This window comes from Stegostoma tigrinum, chromosome 2, assembly GCF_030684315.1.
Source record: "Stegostoma tigrinum isolate sSteTig4 chromosome 2, sSteTig4.hap1, whole genome shotgun sequence".
In the NCBI taxonomy this organism is placed as follows: Eukaryota; Metazoa; Chordata; class Chondrichthyes; order Orectolobiformes; family Stegostomatidae; genus Stegostoma; species Stegostoma tigrinum.
Window position 1 is genome coordinate 21,193,570 of NC_081355.1, and position 26,361 is coordinate 21,219,930.

The 26,361-nt window shown below is 41.1% G+C and overlaps 1 protein-coding gene across 1 annotated transcript in view; it reads left to right on the plus strand.

Moving 5' to 3' along the window:
* Positions 1-25,973, plus strand: part of LOC125465597 (NFX1-type zinc finger-containing protein 1-like) — a 63,015-nt gene extending 37,042 nt beyond the window's left edge. The window contains 12 exon segments of the mRNA XM_059652771.1: positions 2,861-3,004; positions 4,931-5,093; positions 5,488-5,549; positions 6,276-6,411; positions 7,319-7,554; positions 13,025-13,164; positions 15,627-15,781; positions 17,257-17,402; positions 18,964-19,074; positions 20,629-20,724; positions 21,889-23,926; positions 23,929-25,973. Coding sequence (XP_059508754.1) covers positions 2,861-3,004; positions 4,931-5,093; positions 5,488-5,549; positions 6,276-6,411; positions 7,319-7,554; positions 13,025-13,164; positions 15,627-15,781; positions 17,257-17,402; positions 18,964-19,074; positions 20,629-20,724; positions 21,889-23,926; positions 23,929-24,035 — 3,534 coding nt within the window. The 3' untranslated portion in view covers positions 24,036-25,973.
* Positions 25,974-26,361: the final 388 nt, after the last annotated feature.

Below are 26,361 nucleotides of genomic sequence, written 5' to 3' on the forward strand. Positions count from 1 at the left end.
GCCTCCCCCCTCTCTATTTATTTCAGAGCCCCCTTCCCCTCCCCCATTTCTGCAGAAGGTTCCAGACCCGAAATGTCAGCTTTCCTGCTCCTCTGATGCTGCCTGGCTTGCTATACTCATCCAGATACACACCTTGTTATCAGGAGTCGTTGTTCATTTGGACTTCACATCCCCACTAATGGGAATCCAAAGGGAGCTCAGAACAGCCCTTAAATGTGCATTCGAGGCTTGGAGGGATTTTAGTTTAGGTCCCTGATTTAGCTCCAAATTCAGCAGTATCCTACCCTTTTCTGTGCCTCCACCCCACTGGTGTTCCAATATATTTTGTTGTATGATAACAAGGTGTGGAGCATTTCTGATGAAGGGTCTAGGCCCAAAACGTCAGCCTTGCTGCTCCTAAGGTGTTGCGTGGCCTGCTGTGTTCATCCAGCTCTACACCTCATTATCTTGGCTTTTCCAGCATCTGCAGTTCCTATTATCTCTGATATTACACTGTATAGTATGGAATAGTATTGGTTTGCATTTGTCAGCTGCAAAATTGTACAGGATCAGCCAAGTGGAGATTGACTGCTTCTCTAAAGCGAAGAGAATACTTTGTCACACTTGAACAACCCTGAACCTTTAGATCAGAGATTGCTCTGAGGCTCGGGACACTGTTTCTGATTTGATCAAGTAATTGTGGAATCTTGCAGCACAGAGGGAACCATCATATGTGCCTTGGCTCCATACAGCCATCAAGTGAATCCTGCCCGCTTGCTGTTTTCCTGCACCCTTGCTGTCTTTTCCTCTTCAAATACTTAACCAATTGCCTTTTCAAAGTTAGTATTGAATCTACTTGCAGCACATTTTCAGGCATTCGGTCCAGATCACAATCACGTGTTCTATGAAAAAAACTTCATTGTTCCCTCCAGTTCCTTTGCTATCTGTCTTACATCTGTTTCTTCTTGCTGACCTTCCTATTACTCCTTATGTTATTCTGTTAGAAACCCATCATTATTTTGATTATTTGTACTAAATTCCTTCCTTCATCTTCTGTGCTACGATCATACGGAAATGTTTATGCGGAGCAGGAGTAGGTAATTCACCCCACAGGCACCTGCTGCACCACTTGATAATGTGTGACTGACCTGACTGTGGTCTCAATGCTGTTAGCCTATTCTTAGCCATACTCTTTTATATCCTTGGGAATCTATCTAACTCGTTCTTAAAAATATTCAGGAACTCAGTATCTACTGCTCGTAGGGAAGAGCGTTCCATACACTAATGATTCTCCGAAAGTATTTCCCCATGTTTCTGCCTTATAGGAAGTAGCTCTTATTTTCAAACTGTGCCCCCTAGTTCTATTCTGTCCCGTAATGGGAATTCTTGTCTCAACATCCACCTTATATATTTTAATAAAATCAGCTTTCTTTCTTCTAAATGTCAGTGGATGCAGCCCAATATTTCCTGATAAAATAACGCCGTCAAGTGAGCCTTCTCTGAATTGCTTCTCACGCAATATCCTTTTTTTTCAGGAAGGAAACTGAAACTAGATAGTATTATAGATGCCATCTCACCAAGATCCTGTGCATTGATGTGGAGATGATGGTGTTGGACTGGGGTGGACAAACTCAAAGGTTCACACCATTGATGAGGATATATTAAACAAACCTAAGATCCTGTTAAATCTTTAATGAGTTAGAAGGATTTAATTGATTAATGCGTATATGTAAATCCTCAAATTCCTTTCAAATCATAGTTCTGAGAAAACTAATAGTTTTATCAGTGTAAAAAGGTGACCTTTTAGGTCAGACAATGCATGTTGGGTGTGAGACATTTTTTAGAATCTGTTTGTGTTTTAGTTTGGAGTCAGACTGGTTTTATTTCTAAAGTAGGAATTTATTAAATGCCATATTGACTGTCTACAAATTGTGTGCTTTTTGAACAAAAATAACCTTTAGTTGTCTCAGGACCATGACTTGAAAGGAATTCGGGGAAACATACACATTTTACTCAATTAAAACCTTGTAACCTATTTAAAAATAAACAGCACCTCGGGCTTGTTTAATATATCCTCATCTATGGTGTGAACCTTTTAATCTTTTACTCATAAATTCAGTGTCTGATACTACCTCTCTCACTAACACCTGAAGAATGAGTGAGACTCCGAAAGCTTGTGTTTTCAAATAAACCTGTCGGACTCTGACCTGGTATCGTGTGATTTCTGACAGAGATCATGCACAACCATTGCTAAACTTCCATATGTTTATATTCTGTTCCCTTTGTCATAAGCAACAACATTGCATTTGCCTCCCTCATCACTTGCTTTGCATGCTAACTTTGTGATCCATATACCAGAACACCCAACCCTTTTGTTCTACAGAATACTGCTTCCTCCTTTTAAATAGTACATTACTTTTGTCTTCTTGCCAAAGAAGACAAATTCACATTTCCCAGATTATACTCAAACTGACAAATCTTATGTACTCACTTAACCTATTTAATTCACAACCTGTTTTCTTACATACCTTGTGTCGCCAGCAAGTTTATCAATGGTGCATTTCATCTCTCCATCCAAATCATTGATACAGATTGGAAATAGCTAAGGCCCCAGCACTGATGCCTGTAGCCCTCCACTGATTACAGCTTGCTAATCCAAAAATGAACCTGTTCATTCCTGGTTTTTTTTGTTAGCTAACTAATCCTCTATTGACATGAATCTGTTAACCCCATACCATGAGCTCTTGCTTTATGTAACTTTATCAAATGATCACTTTGGCATATGGAATAGTGAAAACATTAATGTAAATGAGGTACAAACAATCCAGAGAACTGGTCACATATTACCTCTAAGCTGAGTTGTACTCTTTTATTCCTGCAGCTGATTGAAGAAAGAGAAGTGATTCAACGTGACATTGAAATATTAACTGCATCATTGGCTGCAAGTGAGAATGGCGTACTTCAGTTGTATTCTTTATCCAAATACATTTCTACAAATCACATGCAGAGTCTTCAGCTGGGAATGGTATGTGTCCAGATGTGCATAAAGAACATAGAACATGGAACATTACAGCACAGTACAGGCCCTTCAGCCCTCGATGTTGCACCGACCTGTGAAACCAGTCTGAAGCCCATCTAACCTACACTATTCCATTATCATCCATATGTTTATCCAATGACCATTTAAATGCCCTTAAAGTTGGTGAGTCTACAACTGTTGTAGGCAGGGCATTCCATTCTCTTGAGTAAAGAACCTATCTCTGACATCTGTCCTATATCTATCACCCCTCAATTTAAAGCTATGTCCCCTTGTGCTAGCCATCACCATCCAAGGAAAAAGGCTCTCACCGTCCACCCTATCTCCATCCTTTATTCCCACTCCTTCTCATTAATTGATGACAGGTTTTCTCCCTTCAACAGTTCACCAAGGGAAGAGGTGGAGGTCATACAGCACAGAAACAGACCCTTAAGTCCAACCAATCCATGCCTAACATAGTCCAAAACTAAACTAGTCCCACCTGCCTGCTCCTGGCTCGTATCCCTCCTTTCCTATTCATGTACTTATACAAATGTCTTTTAAACATTGTAATTGTACCCACAGCCACCACTTCCACATTCGTGAGTTTTTCATTCTGCAACTGAGAAGAGATTCTCTTGCATTGTCCAGTATTCACCGGCAAGGTTATTAGATTCCCGTCAAAGTTAGACTTTTTGTATTGCTGTTAAATTTTGCTTGCATCATAATTTTAAAGAAGCATTTTGCAAAAGATGTTTCTTGACTGCTCCCATAATTGCACTGTGCATCCCTTAGAAAGCTACCTGCCCAACATTTGGGTCTCGTGACATCCTCGAGCTGAACATGGAACACTGTCACTGTCCTGATTAAATAGATTGTACCACATGATATTGCATAGTCTTGTCTTCAGTAGTTGGAAAAATGTACTGTTAGTAGACTTTAGCAGTCAAGTGTACTTAATCCGAAATAGGTAAATGCTGACACATTTATGCAAGAGATATAGTTAGTAAAACATCACAAGGCATTTTATAAAAGCTGAACAAAGTTATGTTTGGTGATAGACAAGGCCTAATGGTATTATCACTTGATTGGCAATCCAAAGATCGAGGTAATGTCAGGGAACCCACACAACCCATGGCAAATGGTGGAACCTGAATTCAATAGAAACCTGCAATTAAAAGCCTATGAAATGCAATGACTATGAAATCATTGTCAATTGTCATAAAAGCCCAACTAGGTCATGAATGTCCTTTATTGCAAGGAAACAGGTCAGTCTGCTGTACATATGACTCCAGGCATACAGCGATGACCTTTAACCCTCTGAAATGGCCTAGCAAATCATTCAGCTGATGGAAAGAAATAAAGGAATGAAACCAGATGGACCACCTGGCATTGACCTAGGTACCAGGAATGATAACGACAAACATACCCTGTCAATCCTACAAAATCCTCCTTCCCAACACTTGGGAGTTAGTGCCATCATCGGGACAGCTATCTAACAGTATAATAAAGCAACAGCCTAACATACTCACAATCTCCCAGCTTAGACACATTGTCCCAGACACATCAGCAATTTCTATTTTCCATCTTTATTTCCTATACTTAATGCATTGATCAATAAAAGGAAGCATACCAAATGCCTTCTTCACTGTCCTGTCCATCTGCGACTCCACTTTCAAGAAACTGTGAACCTGCACTCCAACGTCTCTTTGTTCAGTAGCTGTCCCCTTACTCATTGCTGGACCTAATAATGTCACCCCTTTGACTGTTATCATAGGCTGATATTTGATCATTGTGAGTTCGAGTAACAACGAAGCAAAGAATTAACTCAAGCACAGCTTTGATTAAAACATTTACCAACCAATAACTGATATTCTGAATTACTCTTGTCCACGATCAGAACAATTGTTAAATAGGTATTATTTACATTTTAAGGAGACCTGTGAAGATCGTTCCGCTGGTTGTTATGACATACTGGATTGGTTAGGAATATTACCTACAAATGGTTGTTATTTCATGTTTGGATCAACAACGTCAGAGGAAAGGACAGAAAGGGATCTGGTGGAAATGGACTTAGATGCCATGGAGGCAGAGACCGGTAATATCAAAAATTCTAACTTTTTTTTCTCGAAATTTAAAAATAGTTGTAAGTAAACATACTAAATTCGATACAGTCTTGCCAAACCATAGAGCTGCTTTGTCATTAGAGAGAGGGGCACAACTGGTAATGGTTTATCCTAAGGGTCACCAGGCTTCCAGTGAGGGGAGAGGTTAAGAAGAAGAGTCCTTTATGGTAACCGCAGCCAATGTGCAAATTAAACCCTTGTTGTTGGCATCACTTTGGATTGCAAACCAGGATTTTCAGTTTGTATTTCTATGAATATCTTGTTTGGTGCTTATTATCAATAAAGAAGAAAATATTCTCCCTTCTACTGAGAGCTTCTTTTTTGTCTTGATCAAGACAGTAATTACTAAGTGTTGATATCTTTTAGGGAGTCGCAGTGATCTGTCGGATGAGGAAGAAGATGATGATGGTGATGATGAGCGATATCAGGTAACTACAGAGGCTGGGGTACAAGTAGCAAGTATATATAGTATATATACCTCTCACTCTTTGTGCACCTTCTCAGCAGCTGTAACATTGTATTCTTTTCCCTGTTCTATTACCCTAATACACTTTGTATGGTATGATCTGCCTTTACTGCATGCAAAACAAAACTTTCACTGTACCTAAGTACATTGGACAATAATAAGTCAAATCAAATTGAATCAGTTCAACAGGATGCAAATATTTGAATGGAACAAAACCCCATGCAATGTGATATGACCATATAATCTTTTGTTTTAGGTGCTGGTTCAAAGTCTGATATCTACCAGACATTGAGACCTTCGACATGAATAATCAGGAGTCGCACAAAACCAGATTATGGCCCAATGGGTTTATTCGAAATCACAGGCTTTCAGATTTCAAATAAACCTGTTGGACTATAATCTGATGTCGTGTGACTTCTGACCTTGCCCATCCTGGTCCAACATCAGCACCACCACATTACATCAGTAATCGAGTTTGAATTTGCTCATTCCAGACAGAACACAGCAGACCACAACACTTCCTAAATTAAGTCCAGCTTAAATCTGATGCCGCATTAGCTCTAGCAGTAATTGAGAAAATAAATAATTTGTGTAAATTTGATTCAAACTTTTGTCAAGCAGTAATGTGATTTATCCCTAGGTATAATCAAAATAATGGTTAACAAAATGGTGTTCTTTATATTTTAAGCTGGATCCTGAACGTGGTCCCTCTGCTCAATCTCAAGAAGTGGAAAGATCAGATTTGACATCTTTATCCAAACATTATTCAAGACCTGAAGAGGATGAAGAGGATTCAAACTCAAACTCCACGGAGTGGGATACAGGTAATATTGAAAATTCCAAGTGTTATCTAAATTTTGTAGCCCAGTTAGGATTGATGAGTATTTTTCTTTCATTGAGGGTAATAAGTCTGTTGAATTCTTAACAGCAGAGAACTCTAGAGACTGTGCCATTAAGTATATTCCAGCCCGAAACAGGCAGGGTTTTAATCAATAAGGAAATCAATGGCCGTGGGGGGAAAGGCAGAAAAGTGTAGTTGAGTTCAATCACGTCAGTCATAATCCCTCACAATGGCAGATCAGGCGCAACCGGCTGGATGTCTTACTTCTTCTCCAATGCCTTAAGGTATTTATTTAAACTTAAAATTGAAATGTGAGCAACTGTGATCTTTATGGGTGATTTAGGTTGAGGAATGTCCATCACAGTCAGTTGAATAACCTGAGCAGTTACTTAAACTAAATAACAAGATCTGCTGACTTGAGATCAGAGATAATGGGAACTGCAGATGCTGGAAATCCGAGATAACAAAATGTGGGGCTGGATGAACACAGCAGGCCCAGCAGCATCTCAGGAGCACAAAAGCTGACGTTTCGGGCCTAGACCCTTCTAGGCCTGAAACGTCAGCTTTTGTGCTCCTAAGTTGCTGCTAGATCTGATGACTTGTTGTTTGGCTTTGTCATGAGTCATAGAGGCGTACAGCACAGAAACAGATCCTTCGGTCCAACTTGCCCATGCCGACCAGATATCTGAAATTAATCTAGTCCTATTTTCCAGCATTTGGTCCACATGCCTCTAAGCTGTTCCTATTCATTTACCCACTCAGATGCCTTTTAAATTATACCGGCCTCCACCAATTCCTCTGGCAGCTCAGGTTTGTGCTTTGTTTTGTTTTCTGTTGCAAATAATATTTTTGTTCCTTCATGAAGGGATAAATTACCTAAATACTTTCAGGAACTTCCAGTGACCTGGCTGAAGAGGAAGATGATGACGAGCTAATTCAAGTGACTGAGGAGGCTGAGCTGTTGGAGGCAGACAGAATGATTGAAGACGAAGACATTCAGAAACAAGTGAAGAATGCAACTGCCCGTTTGGCTGAAATCCAGGATAGGTTTCTGGCCTTTAAAACTAAAGGCACTGCATTCCTTTCCAGATCTCAAGCTGAGAGTAACAGTGATGGTGAATGGGAGGTACGCTTTTAAAAAATCTTTGTTTTGGGGTATTTATCATTGGCATTTATTAACCAGTCTTAGTTCTCCTTGAAGAGAAAGAACTTGTGTTTAGATAATACCCTTCAGAAGCTTATGAACACTGTTTCTAAAGAATAGTCCCTGTTACACTATTGGAATTATGACTACCAATTTCCACACAGTCAGACCCTAAAAGCAGACAATTTATTTAATTGATGCTAGTTGAGAAATAATGATTAGCCAGGATAGGGCCAAGCTCCCACACTTTGCTTCAAATCAGCAACATGGGATATTTTACATCTACCTGAAAGGCCGGTCTGGTCCTCTCAACTGAAAGGCCACCCTTGACAATGTGGCACTGCAATGTTATTGCATTAGAGCATCCAATCAGGGTTTGTGCTGAAGTCCCTGCTGTGGGACTTGAAGCCACAAGCTTCTCACTCAGATCAAAGTGTGCTCTCAACTGAATCAATGTTGATGACTTGAAAATCTAGTAGTAAGTTGTCTCTGCTAACCGCTGCAGTCTGTGTGGAGAGGGAGCACTCAAGGCTGTTAGGTAAGGGCGTTTGTGATATTGACCTAGTGGTGAGAAGGAATAGTGAAGTGAAGGAAATGTCCAATTAAGGATGATGTAGAGAACCAGGAGTTACGGTATGACTATGCACCTGCTACCCTTGCTTTCTGTGTGGTGGGGTTACATTTTTGGGAGATTTATTGAAGATATAATGCAAATGGCAAAATTATACAGACAGCATAAACATCAGCATACCAATTGGCTAACGTTAATAATGCCTCCATGTGCTTCCTGACCCAGCATGCAATCTTTAATAAGTCTGTCTCAAGAGCCATTGTGGGGATCAAAAATTCTCATTCAGTGAGAATGCTTTGGATCTTAGTTTGAAGTCTTTTATAGCTCCCAAGTATTCAAGAATGTGTCTGATGTAAAACACATAGATGTTGAATTAACCATAAATAGAAAAGCTACAACAGAGTTGGTAAACAAGCCAGGTCTGCTTTTTAACATTAGTACTTTGTCTATCAGTTCCTGTCTGTTTAATTTCAGCATATCGAGTTCTGAGAAGATTTGTAGCTCAGGTTGAGGTTCTGGATGTGAGTTTGCTCACTGAGCTGGAAGGTTTGTTTTCAGACGTTTCGTCACCATTCTAGGTAACGTCATCAGTGAGCCTCCGGTGAAGCGCTGGTGTAATGCCCTGCTTTCTATTTATCTGTTTAGGTTTCCTTGGGTTGGTGATGTCATTTCCTGCTCTTTTTCTCAAAGGGTGGTAGATGGACTCCAAATCAATGTGTTTGTTGATGAGTTCCGGTTGGAATGCCACGCTTCTAGGAATTCTCGTGCGTATCTCTGGTTGGCTTGTCCTAGGATGGATGTGTTGTCCCAATCAAAGTGGTGTCCTTCCTCATCTGTATGTAAGGATACTAGTGATAGACATGATCCACTATCACTCGTATCCTTACATACAGATGAGGAAGGACACCACTTTGATTGGGACAACACATCCATCCTAGGACAAGCCAAACAGAGATACGCACGAGAATTCCTAGAAGCGTGGCATTCCAACCGGAACTCCATCAACAAACACATTGATTTGGAGCCCATCTGCCACCCTTGAGAAAAAGAACAGGAAATGGCATTGCCAAAGCAGGAAATGACATCACCAACCCAAGGAAACCTAACCAGATAAATAGAAAGCGGGACATAACACCAGCGCTTCACCGGAGGCTCACTGATGATGTTACCTAGAATGGTGACGAAACGTCTGAAAACCAACCTTCCAGCTCAGCGAACAAACTCACATCCAGAGTTTCAGCAAATTTCAGGCAGATGTATCAATTCACACACCTTTTAAGAATGGTCAGATAATCGTAAAATAGTAAGAGAAATGAACAATTTGTACTGACTAGCTTCTTATTTAGTATTGTATTAGCAGCTAACAGAAGCTGCTTGAGAACTTCAGAAAATGTGATGTAATGAATTTTGGGTAACCTTTTCTTACCACTTGTGTTCAATTCTGGTTGCTACATTACATGAAGGATGTGAGGACTTTGGAGAGGGTGCAGAAGAGGTCTACCAGAATGCTGCCTGGATTTGAGAGTTGAGCTATATGGAGAGGCTAGAAAACCTCAGGTTATTTTCTCTAGAGCGGCAGAGGCTGAGGGGAGACTTGATTGGAGTCTACAAAATCATAATGCAGTGACAGGGTTGACTGTCTGAATCTTTGCCCAGAATTGAAATGTCTAATACAAGGGGATGTGCATTTAAGGTGGGGGGGGGGGGGTGGGGGCGGGTGGAATTTCAAAGATGAGGGGCAAGTTTTTTTACACAGAGAGTGATAGGAGCCTGGAACGCGCTGCATGGGCTGGTGGTGGAGGCAGATACAATAGAGGCATTTAAGGAGCTTTTAGATAAGCACATGAATATGCAAGAAATGGAGGGATATGGAGCAAGGGCAGGGAGAAGGGATTAGTTTAAATCTGGCATTATGTTCAGCAAAACATCATGGGCTGAAGGCCCCATTCCTGTGCTGTACAGATCTCTGTTCTAACCAAGTAAATAGTATTTATTTAAGTTATTTGATGTGAATCTCCAGCCTTGCCATGACAATCTCGAAGAGAATATTTTAATGTTGTACGGTGTAAAGAACATTTTTTCCTGGTATGTTTCAATTTGAATTTATTTTTGTGTTACATCAGTATTCTGTGAATATTTGACAAATAGTTTGCGTTTACTGTTAGTGATAATGGGAACTGCAGATGCTGGAGAATCCAAGATATTAAAGTGTGAAGCTGGATGAACACAGCAGGCCAAGCAGCATCTCAGGAGCACAAAAGCTGACGTTTCGGGCCTAGACCCTTCATCAGAGAGGTGAAACATCAGCTTTTGTGCTCCTGAGATGCTGCTTGGCCTGCTGTGTTCATCCAGCTTCACACTTTATTATCTTGCATTTACTGTTAAACAGTTTGAGTTCAAAAATTCTTGAATTTCTCAAGCCAATTATAAGTGAGATATGGGACTGCACTTTACTCCAAAATCAGGTACCTATAGAGAATGAGAGGGAATAGACCTAGTAAAAATGCTGTTGCCATGGTCCTGCTGGATCGTAGGGCGGCTGTTTCATTAGTGAGAGACAACTCGTGGTGGTTTAACCTGAGAGTCACCGCTCCTCAGGCAAGGGGCAAGGTTGAGGAGAGTTCTTCACAGTAACCTCAGTTAGTGCAGGAATTGAACACATGCTGTTGCCATAATTCTGCATCACCAAACCAGCCATCCAGACAACTGAGGTATTACTAATCTTCCATAGTGACAGGGAGGTTTACTGCAATGCATTGGCTGATTTGTATGTTCTTCAATGTATGTACCACTGCTGTTTCTTCATCTGAATAAAGTTCCCATTTCTTATCATCACTGAATCCCTACAGCGTGGAAGCGGCCCATCATGTTCACGCCATCCCCCGCCCAAGACCATCCCACCCAGACCCCACACCCCCCAACCCTATCCCTGTAACCCTGCATTTCCCATGACCAATCCACCTAACCTGGACATGTTTGGACTGCAGGAGGAAACCTACGCAGACACGGGGAGAATGTACAAACACCACACAGACAGTCACCCAAGGCTGGAATCAAACCTGGGTCTCTGACACTGTCAGGCAGCAGTGCTAACCACTGAGTCATCATGCTGCCCGGTGTATTTGTGCAATGACACCCAAGCCAGTGATGATGGGTAGGGGTATCTTAGGGATTTGTAAGAAAGCTGTGGATTACTGTTAAATAAACCGAACAAGGCTGCATGGATTGCAACCAACCTCATGTAAACTGAGGTCAGCACAAATAATAATTGCATATCATTTAGATGGGATTAGAAAGGTTTTGTTCCCAAAATATAACAGCACTTTCAGGAGATGCTGTTTAACTATGTTCCTTTAAAGTGTGAATGAGTGAGTAAATCCAGTTCTTTCTCTCCAAGATAAACTGAGCAAATAAGATGCTCTAATAGGCAGAAAATCGATGTTAACACCAATCCATAACCATTATGATTTTTTGGTTGATATAAATGTCTATGTTAAAAATGATGAGATTTTAAGATTGTAATAGTGAAAATGTTGTCTGAAATTGCATTGAAGAATTTGACTCCTGGTTATTTCTTGAGGGAGCTACGGCTGTGCTCCCCACTCTTGCACTTTTGTAAGTCAATGGGTAATTGTGCCCCATAGTGATAAGAATCCCAGTAAGAAAGCTGACAGCTTGCTGTAACCCTTCTCTAAGCCCACCACAAAAAAGAGGCAGTATTCTATTGATATCAGAGGGCCAAACCTTCTTTGGGAGAAAATTCTCAACTAATTAATACAGAAAAAAAAGCAGGAGAATTTTTGCTGCGAAGCTGTTCCACTGCAAATGCAGTATGTCAACGTGACAAATCATAGAATAGAATTCCTACAGTGTGGAACCAGGCCATTCAGCCCATCAAGTTTACACTGATCCTCTGAAGAGTATCCCACCCAGACACACGCCCTACCCTATCCCTGTAACCATGCACCTCCCCGTGGCTAATCCACGTAACCTACACATCTTTGGACTGTGGGAGAAAACTGGAGCACCTGGAGGAAAACCATTCAAACATGGGAAGAATGTGCAAACTCCAACTGGCAGTCTCCTGAGGCTGGAATCAAACGCAGGTCCCAGGCACTCTGAAGCAGCAGTGCTAACCATTGAGCCACTCTGCTGTCCACAATAAGCTTGCTGCAATAGTCTTAGTTCATAAAACCAAACTAACTTTCAACATAGTTGGACAGCTTTTCTAGAATATACAGGACAGAAAAAGCCATTAGAATTGTGAAGATAGTCCAAAGTAGGCAAAAGCAGATTATTTCCAGTAGCTTGGCGTCATGACTTGGAGACTGTCGATATAAAGTTGAGATTTAAGACAGTGGAAATAAAAATCCTCTTTGCATAGATGATTGAGAGGCTGTGGAATTTACTGTCAGGATTGCTAGCTGAGTCAGAAACTGTCAATATTAAAGAACAGATTAGAGAGCTAGCTAAAGGTAAAGGAAATGAAAGAATATGAGAACAGGGTGATAAAAGTGATTCAAATTATTTATTCTGATGCAATGTAAAGGCTAACATCAACTGGTTGCTTTAAAGGCCTATTTTATGTTGTAGGTTCTTTTTGAGATAAATGGCTTATGGCTAATTTCAACTGAACAGTGATCTTGGTTTAACAAGAAATGGTAAATCTCTTCTAGCTGTGTGCAGTATTCAGAGTTATAATTTAGTGCTTCAGTTGCAGCCATTCTGAAGCTGGTCCTGGTATCAAAATGCCACTTGCACTATTAAGGGCCATAGATTTTTCTCAAAATGTTTGGTGAGACCATACACACTGGAAACACTGATGAACTACTTATTGCTAGCTCTCATTGTAGTAAATGACTCTTTACTGTTTTTAAATAGCAAACCAAGGAAACAAAGGATAGGATACGAAAAATGGTAAAGAAACAGTTGAAGCTTACAGGCTATATGCCAGAAGATGAAGCTGACAGTATCGATAATGTTTGGGAACTTGCACTGCTTGATCGCTGGAGATTGTACAGGTTTAATTTCTCATTAACTGGCTAATTAATTGTGCTTGAGATGATGTGTAAATTACATCTTTTTAAATTAACTATTTCAAAAGGTTAACATTTTGACAACTTTCTGTTTGAGCCCATCCACCCACTAACCACTGCTGATACAGTAAAACTTCCCTTGAAGCCTTAATCATCATGGCTGGATAATCTTAAAAATGACTCTGGTATAGTGCAGATGGAGTAAAATGTTTCAGTAAACTGTAATCCAAAGTTAATTTCTTTATGGTCAAAGTGTATGGATGTGAAGTACTTTGAATCTGCAGCGTTGATGTGATAAAAGTCACATTGCAGATGGTAGTTTGGCATAATCTTAGAAAGATGGAACTTACTTCAATATTAAAATGTGGTTTTACATTTAATGGGGAGCTGTGCACCACTGCAGACACCATCCCCCCAACCTAACACAGAAATTGAACACGACGTGGTGTTAATTGCTTTAAAGAGAGACTTCCACCATTATCTAAGGAAGAAGTCTCATCTGACACAAATGCCAGCCAAACAGATGGTTGAGCAACACCAGGCAGCAGTAGTCCCTGTTGGAGCTACAGGTAGACCCACCATGCCTAGGAGCACAGGTAAGTCCAAGTTTTGAGGTCTCAGTGATGGAGATGAGAGAGGACCAGGGTCAATAGGCCAGACAGGAGGATTGACTGTGGAGAATCTCTTTTTTTTTTGGAGAGGTCTTGCCTCTTATAGGCCCACTTGTTAATGGGATTCCTCACAGTGTAGGTCTCCCCTTGTCGCAGGTAAAATACTAGCAGTACCACTCAGCAATTGTCTGTTTTTCTTTTTATTCATTCATATGATTTGGAAGTCACTAGCTGGGCCAATATTTATTGCCCGTGCCTCACTGTCATTGGTGAGGTGGTGGTGAGCAACATCATAGGTCTGTTTCTACACTAAACAGTAGAAGCAGCAAGCATTTGACAGAGGTCGGTGACTTCGCAACCGACAGGCTGGACCTACACTTCGCACACCTGCTATGTTGAATCCTGGATAGTTAAACAGCCAACAGAAGGATGTGTCTCCACAAACACCCCATCCTCAATGATAGGGGAGCTCAGCATTTTAATGCAAAAGACAAGGATTACCAACTTCAGTTGGAGTGCCTATTGGACGACCCATTTTGTCTTTCTCCCAAGGGCCTCAGCAATACGGACGTCGGACTTCAGCCAATTCAGTTCACTCCAAATGATGCCAAGAAATGGCTGAGTACAATGGATACTGCAAAGGCTTATTCTGGCAATAGTATTGAAGGATTGTGCTCCAGAACTAGCCTTGCATGTTACCAATTTGTTCCCATACAGCTACAGCACTGACGTTTTCCCAGCAATGTAGAAAATTGCTCAGCTATGTCCTGTACACAGTAAGCAGCATAAATCAAACCCAGCCAATTACCAGCCTATCCAGCTGACTTGCAATCATGAGTAAAGCTATGCAGTTGGCTATCGGCAGTGCTATCAGGTGGCATTTGCTCAGTAATAACTTACTCACCGAATCTTAGTTTGGGTTCTTCCAGAGACATTCAGCATCTGATCTCATTACAGGACAAAAGAGCTGAATTCTTAGAGGTAAGGTGAAAGTGACTGTTTTAAACATCAAGGCAGCATTAAATCTAGTATGATATCAACAAGCTCTAACTGGAGTCAGTGGGAATCAGGGCGAAATCCCTTTGCAACGAAGCTGTTTGGCATTGATGGAAATCAATCATTGCAGTCCCAGGACACTTCTGTGGGAATTTCTCCGTGGAGTTTGTAGGCCCTACCATCTTCAGCTACTTCATCAGTGGCCTTTTCTCCATCATGAAGCCAGAAATGGGGATGTTCGCTGATGCTGTGCAATGCTTGTTGGTTATTATATGCCTGTTTTTTTATCTTTGGGCACCTTGATCCTACTGTGTTCCAATCAGGCATACACCCAGGCACATCGAGCCTCACATCCAATAACACCACCAGTAGGGCAGAGTATGATCCCGCTATTGAGGGCTACTGTCAGTCTGAAGCTGGAAGCTCTTCAGAACCAGCTGCGCCTCCAGGAGTAGTGGCCATTGCCTGTATTATTGTGCCATCTACCATGAGAATCCCTGACGGATCTCCGCATATGTATGAGTGGTTGGCTATGGGAGTTGCAAATGGAGACATTGCCACCTAGTCGTTGTAAAGAGCTTAGCAGTAAGGGCAGAGGATAGCAGTTAGGGTTTGCTGAGCAACCTTTCTAATGGCAGGACCCCCAGATATGATCAATAGGAGGTGGAAAGGCAGTGGGATCTCCATCTTGCATACTGTTGCTCAAACACAGAGCTCCTCTGCATCTGAACTCACCTGTGGGTTAGTTTGGGGGGGGGAAGGGGAGACATTAAATGCCATCCAGTATCTGCCAATGATGGATTGCCCAGATAATGGTGTAACGAGGTGATCTTATTTCAGGTTGTGGTTGTCAAAGTACCAAACTGAAACCAGACGTAAAATATTAAGACATGAACAGCAATATCAGAAGATTGTTAACCGCCTCCTTGAGCTAAGAAACCAAGAGGAACTGATCATCCTTAGAGCGGCTAAAGTGGTGGGAATGACCACAACAGGTACACAAAGCTACTTCTAACAGTGATAATAAATATTCTTTTTACATTTACTTGCTTCCATGAAAAACAGTTGGAAAATATCAACTTTCTTCATTGTGATAGTTGCTTTGCATCGTTCACAAACAAAACTATGCTTTAACTTTTTTGAATTTTAGTTTAATGCTAATTTCAACAGCATTTTATTATCTCTCACTTCAGATCCTTGGATATAATTATACCAAGCACATTCTCCGGTGGGCATTGGGTTTACCAACGTTTTTAGTTTAATTTCTCCTCTGCTCCTTGAATGGTTTATACAGTCATGAGAAAATTTGTACGCACTGGAAGGAAATGGAGGCCATAGCAAAAATGCGCTGTCCTGTGTATTGGCAGTTTTTTTTCCCTCATATGTATGAGCAAATCATTAACAAAATAGACCATTTTGACCTTTTATTTCAAGGAGGATGTATTATACCTCATTGCTCCATAGTCTTGCACAAACAGCTATGTTGATCCTGTATTGAGAGGTGACTCTGGAGAATGTATCCTGATTGCACCCCATCACCATCACTCTTGAATTCTCTGCTAGCTGAATGAAAATTTCCTCCATTATTGGGAGGACTTGATCGCTGATCCAAACTCTGTTCCCTAGCTATTGACTTTGTCCTGGCAACACACTGCCAACAGTCTGAGACTGAGTAAGTCTGTTCACAACCTTGGGTTTGACCCTGAGATGAGCTTCTGACGTCATTTGGTGTCATCACCAAGTCCACCCCTTTTCATTTCTGTAACATCTCCTGACTTCACACTGTCTCAGGTGACCTGCTGTGGGAACCTCTTTTGTGCATTTCTTACCTCTACACTTGACTATTTCAATGTACTCCTGGCTGATAAAATCCTTGTTCTACCCTCTACAAAGATCTGCCCGTGTCTTAACTCACACCAAGTCCCATTTACATTTCGGAAGGGTCCCAACCCGAAACGTCAGTTTTCCTGCTCCTCTGATGCTGCCTGGCCTACTGTGTTCCTCCAGCTCCACACTCTGTTATCTCTGACTCCAGCATCAGCAGTTCTTACTATCTCCCATCTACTTGTGCTTGTTGACTAATATTGGGTCACAATCAAGCATTATCTTGATTTTCAAGCGCTCATTCTTGTTTTTAAATCCCTCCATGCACTTGTCCCTTTCTTTTCCAGCCCCACAGTCTCCCAGGATACCTGAGGTCCTCTAATGTTTCCTCGTTTTGAGTGTCCTAGTCTTCAGCTGCCTAGGCCCTAAGCTGTGAAATTCTCTCCACATAGTTATCCAGCTCCCTATTCACATTTTCCCCTTTAAGATATGCTTCAAAACTTACCCAAGTGTTTGGTCATTTGACCTAATTTTTTTTATGTGTTTCTGTGTCATATACTTTTTAATGCTCTTCTGAAGCACTTTGGGATGATGTTAAAGGTGCTGTATACATTTATTACACAGATTGAAATGTTTCTTTTTTTAGGTGCAGCAAGATACAGAACTGTCCTGCAGGACATTCAGCCAAGGATTGTGATTGTAGAAGAGGCAGCTGAAGTGCTGGAAGCTCATATACTCACGACCCTTAGCTCAGCCTGCGAACACCTCATTTTAATTGGTGATCATCAGCAGGTAAGAATTATTACTGAAGGGAGGTCAAACATTTAGGACTTATACAACACAAACAAATGGAAGATGAGTCAGTAGCCTGTTTTTGGTCTGTCTTGATTTATATTTGCGCTGACTTTGAATTTCTTTTATTTTAAGTATTTCTGTTTGTTCAGACCATCAGCCTTCAGAATCATGAAAGCTTTGCCCTAACATGAAAGATTAAACCACCTGGTTCGTCAGCTCCATCATTCATTGTGATCATGGTTAATCTTCCAACTGCCTATATCAATTAATTCCCTTAGTACCTAAAAATGTATTGATCTGTGTCTCAAATATACTCAATGACTGAGCATCCACAGCTTTGAGTATTTCAAAGGTTCCCAATCCTTTCAGTGGATACCTTCTTCGTCATCAATGTCTTCAATGACCAGTCATTTGAAATGATTGTGTGGAACTTAGTTCTCACTGTCAAGTCTGGGAAGTGTTATCTACCCAACGATTCCCTCAAGAATTCTGTATGTTTCAGTGGAATCAGACCAACCATGATCGCATCGAATGGTCAGGTCATCTCCATGGGCTAAATGTCCTGCTTCTGCTCTGATGTCTTAAGGTCTGACATTGTATCATCAATACAAATCTAGGTATATTACACTAACTCGGTACTTTTTGAAATGTGTCACTATTTTAATTGCGAATGCAACGGAAGAAAATCTAGTCGCTAATTATAGTACAGCAATGCCCCAAGGGAGTTGCAATGTGAGAATGACCAGAAAATAGAAAATAAGATCAGCGATCCTGAGTCTCAACTTTTTGCAATCTGCTTGAATTCACAAGTTCATGTTGACTCCAATGTATAATCAGGGGCAACACTCTAGTACAATACAAAAGGAATGTTTCACTATCAGAGGTGTCCGATTTTACACGTGACAGGAAATCAAGGCTCCAATTTGCCTTTTCAACTGGATGGGAAGGGTGCCATTCAAAGAAAAGAAGGGGAATCATTCCCACTTTCTCAGCCCCTTATTTCTTGATATCTTCAACCAAGATCACTGTAACATGTTATCTGGTCATTGTCAGAGATAATGGGAACTGCGGATGCTGGAGAATCCGAGATAACAAAGTGTAGAGCTGGATGAATGCAGCAGGCCCATCAGCATCTTAGGAGCACAAAAGCTGACATTTCGGGAAGGGTCTAGGCCCGAAACGTCAGCTTTTGTGCTCCTAAGATGCTGCTTGGCTTGCTGTGTTCATCCAGCTCTACACTTTATCATCCGGTCATTGTCACATTACTGCTTGTGGGACCCTGCTGTTTTCTAATTAGCACTAGCTTTCCTACAATAATAACAGTAATTCCCCACAAGTACTTCATTCCTTTGGGGATGACTTGAGGTGCTATATTAATGCAAGTCTTCTCGCTCTGATTGGTTCAACTTTAGCGAAGCAAACTCAAATTATGCTTTGTCTCCTGTCAGTAAGCAATTAATCCTGTGTTCAGTTTTGAAGATTAGAAAGGGAGGAGTGTTACAATTTGCTGCACTTTACAACTTTTATGCTAATTTAATGTTTTATCACCTAATTTCAGCTTCGTCCAAGTGCAACAGTGTATGAGCTTGCAAGAGATTTCAACTTGGATGTCTCTTTGTTTGAGCGGCTGATTAGAATGAAAGTAGAATTTGTCCGGCTTGATTATCAAGTGAGTTAGTTTTCTTATCTGGTAACTGTTGGCAATTTAACTAAGATTCATGAGAGTCTGAGTCCATTTTGCTTTTTGTGACACAAAATGATCCTGAAATTACACTCTTTCACCTTCTTCCTGTCTTCAAGGATTATTGACATACTTTCCGGTCAACCTTCAGTTGTGGTCTCTGCCTTGGAAAGTGAGAGAAATCAGGAAAAAGATGCCAATTTTTGAGTCTTTTCCTCTAAGCATGGATCAAAACCATCAAGTTTGATACTGAGGTGCCATGCACCAATGCCTAATTTGAAATCTGTGATACATGCCTCTAATTTCAACAGTTTCTTTACTGAAGTATAATGTTTCTTTACATTTGTAGTCTAATCAGCCACTGGCTATTGGTATGAACTGCCAGTGACCAAATGAATGAATGAGGGACTGTAACATCTGCAAATCTTAATAATCTTCTGTTTTATATCAGTGGGGTGAAAAGGGGCCATGAAGGAAAATCTTCATACTGTAACAAAAGAGCAGTAGAGTGAAAGCAATGAGATAGCTTTTTCCATCAGCTATGTGTTGCACCAAATGGTAAAATTCTGTGCCTGATTTTGGGAATAGGATAACAGCTTTGTTCTCTTACAATATTGAGGTTTGATCTTATATAAAATGGAGCACATCATCTTCCATCCCTTACGCCCTACCCTTTTCAATGGGTGGATACAGCATTTGTATGTACAATGGAATTTCTTGTCTCTGCTCAGAGCTGGTTGACCGTTGAGATGAAACTATATTTCAGACCAGAGAGAGACACCAACATTCTACATTGCTTGCCAGTCAAAGCTGATGACTTGCGTCTGTTGAAATGCCCAACAGGATCAGGCTGAAGTGTAATAACAACTATTATTAAAATGCATTTACAAAAACTGGGTGTGGAATTAAGGTCAGGAGAGGAAAGGTATGGAGTTGAAAGAAGAGGGAGAACAAAAAAGCCACAAAGTTTAATCACTATAAAGAGTTAAATATTTGACCTTGCATCAGAAAAGAAATTTAGAAGTTCATTAACCTCAAACATCTCAATTTCTCTTTCTACATTAGGAGATTGCCTGCCTATTAAGTGTTTCCATTAATTTCTGCTTGTATTATAATTTCTAGCATTGCATCTGCAGTTGTTCGAATATCACTTCTCTCCTATTCAACAACAAAATTTCTTAACTGACTAATTGATTTTGGAATTCGTATCCTGGGTACTGAATATTACACTGATCTGTTCAATAGAAGGTGAACTAATGATATTAGACTGATAGTTTGAGGAAGAGAATTGTATCAAAACTCTCTCTTGCTGGGAGATTTAAAAAAATTTCTGCCCCTAGTAATTTCCTCTGAAAATCATGTGCCCTGACGGTTTTGCTTTTGAAGTGCCCACAATAGTATGTTGTGATCTGGTTATTTTTCTCCAGTTGTTGAGAGTTTTTCTGCATCAGTTCTTAGTTCTGCACTGTCAGTGTGTACCAATTTTATCTTAAACCAGTTTTCAGGAATCTCATCGTAATTCTTTTTCCATTCCTTACTCAGCATCGTATGCGCCCTGAAATTGCAAGCCTGATAACTCCACACATCTATGACAAGTTGGAAAATTCACTGTCTGTGCAACTCTATGAAAAGATCAAGGTAGGTTTTACTGTAAGCTAGTGAATATTTTGTGTCTTACTTGGACCTCCTTCCCAGAAGACATTAGGCTGTAGATTTTCTACAGTTAGTGTTGCCATTTGTAACCTTTGGATCAGACATTGATATGAGATGTTGGGTACTAGGTGCTGTTACAGGGTATAATCACACCACGGATACAAGTCTAAGCTGTGCCTCAATTGGTTGAGCTCTCACTCAATGGGCTCAGTGCCCACCCTGGAGATTGGAGCACAGAATTCCAGCTTTCATTCCTGTTCAGAATTGTAGATGCGGGTCACACCATATTTTTTGCATGAGATGCTAAACCAAGGGTCTGTCAGTCCTTTTGCATGGACATAAAAGATCTCATAGGACTATTTGATGAAACATTGTGGATTTCTCCCTGATAAGCATCAGCCTTTAATTATTGCCAAATATTGTGGGTTTTATAATGTGCTGCTTTCCATGAATTGCATGAGACTGTTGCTGGAAAAGCCAGCATTTGTTGTTAATCCCTAATTGCCCCTCTACTAAGAAACTGCTAGGGCCATTTCAGGTGGCAGTCAATAGTCAACCACATTGATGCAGGCCTGGAGTCACCTGTTGGCCAGACCAGATAGGGACAGCAAACTTCCTTCCCTGTAGGATATTAGTGAACCAGATAGGTTTTTAATGACAATCGATAATTACTTCATGGTCAGTGTTACTAAGCTAGTTTACATTCAAGACCTATTAATAACAATTAAATTGCACCAGTTGCTCTGGTTCAAACCCATATTCCTATATCATTAACCCTATATCATTGAATCCAGTGACATTACCACAACACCAACATTTATCTCTTGTTCAGCATTCATTTTATTCAGGTTGAACTTCACAGCTGAGACCTGGTTAGTTTATCTGTATACCGGCAGGGGTGGGAGGACTACAATTTAGGAAAGCAATGACGACAGAGGAGTAGCCTGTGAATGAATAGCAAAAATGTGAAATGCCTCATCCCTTGCTCCATTCCAATTAATCTCCCTTGTACCGTCACTGAGGTGTTGACATTTTCATAATACAGGCTATGGAAAGTGCAGACTTATGAAAAGGCATCTTACCACCTGACACTAAATGTTAATTTCTGCCTAAATATTAAGGATGCTTTCTGTTTTTGTTCTGAATTAGGGGGTCTCCACAAACCTGTATTTTATTAACCATCAGCAGCTGGAGAATGTGAATCTGGAAGGAAAAAGCTACCATAATCCGCACGAGGCTCATTTTGTGAAGTCCCTTTGTGAATATTTCATCCAACAAGAATACCAGCCTTCGCAGATAACCATCCTTACCACATACTCAGGGCAGTTGCTGTACTTGAGGAAGTTGATGCCAAAAAATCGATTCAATGGGGTTCGGGTCTGTGTGGTGGACAAATACCAAGGGGAAGAGAATGACATTGTTATTCTGTCACTCGTTCGAAGCAATCCGAAGGGTGTGGTAGGTTTCCTGCGGATTCCAAACCGCATCTGTGTGGCTTTGTCTCGGGCAAAGAAAGGCTTCTATTGCATAGGCAACATGAGTATGTTGTCCAGCAGAGTCCCATTGTGGAGCAGTATAGTAGATTTTCTATACAGAAGTGAAAAAATAGGTCCTGCACTCAGGCTGTCCTGCCAAAACCATCCAGAAAACCACACTTTGGTGTCGACGCCTGAAGATTTTAAACAGGTTCCTGAGGGAGGGTGCACCAAGCCTTGTGATTTCCGACTGGAATGCGGTCATGTGTGTGGCTCTCCTTGTCATCCTTTTGACCCGGAGCACAAGCAGTATAAATGTCTCAAACCCTGCCAGGTACGCTGTAAGGAGGGGCACCAATGTCCTACACCTTGTGGTAAGCCATGTGGCAAATGTACTGTCAAGGTAACCAAAGTCGTCCCTCAGTGTGGTCATGAGCAACAGATACCCTGTTCCTGTCCACCTGAAATGTTTACCTGCCAGGTGCCCTGCACCAAAACCATTGAGTGCGGCCACCAATGCATGCGGCGCTGCGGGGAGATCTGCACAAGGAAGTGCCCTGTAAAGGTCAGTGTCACGCTGAGTTGCGGGCATGAGAGGAAGGTGATGTGCCACTTGCAGAAGGAGGCCGAGGCAGCTGGTGTATCCTTGTTGTGCCAAATGAAATGCGGTGTGCAACTGGCATGCGGCCATTCCTGCCAGGCGATGTGCTCAGAGTGTGCTGGTGGGCGGCTTCACCTTCCCTGCAGCTCTCCCTGCCAGCGAACGTTGATCTGTGGCCATGTGTGCAAGAAGCAGTGCTCAACCACAGAGTGCCCTCCTTGTGACCAGCCGTGTGAGAACCGCTGCCCACACGGCAAGTGTCCAAAGGCGTGTGGCAAGATGTGTGTGCCCTGCATGGAGCCCTGCCAATGGGCCTGCCCGCACTCACGCTGCACAAAGCTGTGCCATGAGCCTTGTGACCGAGCACCCTGCAACAGGCCGTGCCTGAAAGTGCTTCAGTGCAAGCACCCTTGCATCGGACTGTGTGGAGAGCCATGCCCCAGCAAGTGCCGCGTATGCCATGAGGCTGAAGTCACTGAGATATTCTTTGGGAACGAAGTTGACCCTGAAAGCAGATTTGTCCAGCTGGAAGACTGCCAACATGTCGTTGCACTGCCTGGGTTTGATGACTGGATACAACAGTCGGAAGATAATGAGTCCACACTGAAGCTCAGCCTTTGCCCTAAATGCTCAACACCAATTCGGAGCAACATGCGTTATGGAAACACCATCAAAAGCACTCTGGCTAAAATAGAGAAAACCAAAGCAAACATTTTGGGAGATGAAGATGCTCTGAATGACTGGAAGGACTGTCTTGAAGAATTTCTGGGAACAAAGGTGGAATTGTCCAAATATTATTCGACAGAATTCCTAGATCTGCAGTTTCAACTGCAAGAGCCAAACACAAACAGGTGGAAGTTGGCTGTCCTTGGAAATCAGATCAGGCTCCTGTCCAAAATTGCTTTGTTGAAATCCAAAGGAAGTGAGCTCCTGGAAGAACAAAGAGCAAAAATTGAGAAGGAAATGGAAATACAGGCAAAGTGGATCATGAGGAGTAGAGTTCAGTTTACTGATCAAGAGATTTCAAATATTGAAAGGGAAATATCAAAGCTAACAGCTCTAAGTGACACATACTTAAAACAAAACTCCATGCAAAAGCCACGAAGACTGATCACACAATACAGTTAACTATCAATGACTTTCTACATGCACTTGAAGGCAGGAAAGCAAAATATGAAGAGAAGTGGTTGCAAGAGACTGTCAATGGTTTAAAAAAATAAGTAGCTGATTCCAGATGAAAAGTGTCATGCTTGTTGAAACTTACTGCTGCAAAACTGATGTGGCCACTGGTATGATTTAAATGCAAATGCACATCATACATCTGGATTGTTAGTTGTTAAGTGTATGAAATGAAACATTGGAATTAGTATTAAAATAAATCAGGATTTTTGCATAGGCAATTAGGATAGGTTCAGGATGGATTTAGCCTGGATTTATACTTCTTCTAAATTTTGTCAAATTTGTTTAGATTGTAGAGTAAAATGTGAAACTACATTGTACTTAGTATCTAGATTATGTTATATCTGCGTGTGTCTATATTTAATGACAAAGTGCTAGGTTAGGTAATGAACCAGCAATCTGTGTCCCTCTGAGGATGGACAGAGAGGAATTAGCTCATATGAGAATAGGAGAAAGAGATGTATTGGAAAATGCTGATAGGGTGAACACAAAGCATGGACAATGGTGAAATTGCATCATGCTGTGATCTTCTGGACAAGAGATGAAAAAAGAAGAAGCAGAAAGCAAGATAATAAAGTGTAGAGCTGGATGAACACAGCAGGCCAAGCAGCATCTCAGGAGCACAAAAGCTGACGTTTCGGGCCTAGACCCTTCATCAGAGAGGGGGATGGGGAGAGGGTTCTGGAATAAATAGGGAGAGAGGGAGAGGTGGACGGAAGATGGATAGAGGAGAAGATAGGTGGAGAGGAGAGTATAGGTGGGGAATTGAGTTTGCACAACTACCTCTTGTGGGAGAGTAATGCTTTACATCTGCCTGAGATTCTAAATTATTTATTGACCATCCTGACTTCAGTAGGAATAGGAGGATCTTTTTTATATTGTTAGGACAAGCAAATAATCTTAAAGAATGGGACCTCATAGGGATTTGCCTTGTGTGGGTCATGGCAAGGTGTCTGCAGAATCAGGCAACAGGTGCAGTTAAGCTATCTCAACTTTGAGACCTACCCACATCACCTTTTCTGCTTTTCACAAGTGGCATGGAGAGACAAATAGACAGTGATGAATTGATAATGAAGAAATAATGCTGGTTAATCACTTTGTTATGGCACAATTCAACTCATTAATATTTAGCTTCCCATTTTACCAAAATTTCCAAACAAGCTAGACTTCAGGAAATCTTGACCTTGAAACTGGAGTGAATACCTGTTGGATTCAGCTTGTTGCTTGCTCTGGACAACCTCCACATTGGAAACTGGGTATCAACATCACAGAGCATGCTCCCTGGGCACTGGGCAAATGCATCTCAAATCTAGGGACATTGGTATCTGATATGTGCCAGCCTCCAACAACCTTTTGGACTCTTAAGGCTCATTAATGCTGCACCTTCAAATGCTGGTGAATTCTAAGATGTCCGCCGAGCAGCGAAATGTTCCAGTAACAATGTATAGTAAGGTGGGGTGGAAATCAGATACGTGAGACATCATAAGGGCACAGAGAGTAGGTACTTAATGATTGTGTTTGTTTGGATAAGGCCAAAAAACTTGCTCGGCCCTGTGATGAGAACTTTTCAAAAAACATGACGCAGCTTAGACTTAGCAAAATGGTGTAAGATCCAGCCCAAGTACAGTCTGTTAATGGTAATATGAATCCCAATGTTGTTATACAATATTCATCAGAAGAGCAATTTTCAATTACAGTTTTGTATCGTGAGTTCCCTTCCTTATATAGAAGTCATCACATCCTATTTGCTCTTACCTGGATACGTTTAATAAAAATGAATTTGCCCTGTTTTTCAGCAAGAACATTTGAGCTGATTGTATGGAAGTATAAAAATGCCTGCATGTCATGCTTCTTTGTTACATCATAGCTTCCACATTGTTGCAATATTTGCTTGAAAGAAACCATTCCGAAGTAAAATATGGATGTTGTTAGTTTAGTTTATTGTATTGTAATAATAGGGTAAAATAAAAATAAAATAATTGAGCCAAACTGCATGCTGCATCTTGTTTTCAAACCAGTTTCTATAATTTTATGATTTAGCCAAAGGTTTAGATAAAATGGAAAGTGTTTACTTACTCCAAGGTGATCTTAATGCACTCTGGCCAATTAGGGAAGGGATAAAAATATGAATGAATGGTGGTTGAAATACCACACAAACAGACGTCTTGTTTTGTATTTCTATTCATATCTGGCACAGTAGAAGATGGTTGTGGTTGTTGGAGGTCAGTCATCTCAGCTGCAACACATCTCTGCAGGAGTTCCTCAGGGTAATGTCCTGGGTCCAACAATCTTCAGTTGCTTCACCACTGACTTTCTCTCCATCATAAGGTCAGAATTGGTGGTTTGCCAATAATTGCAAAATGTTTA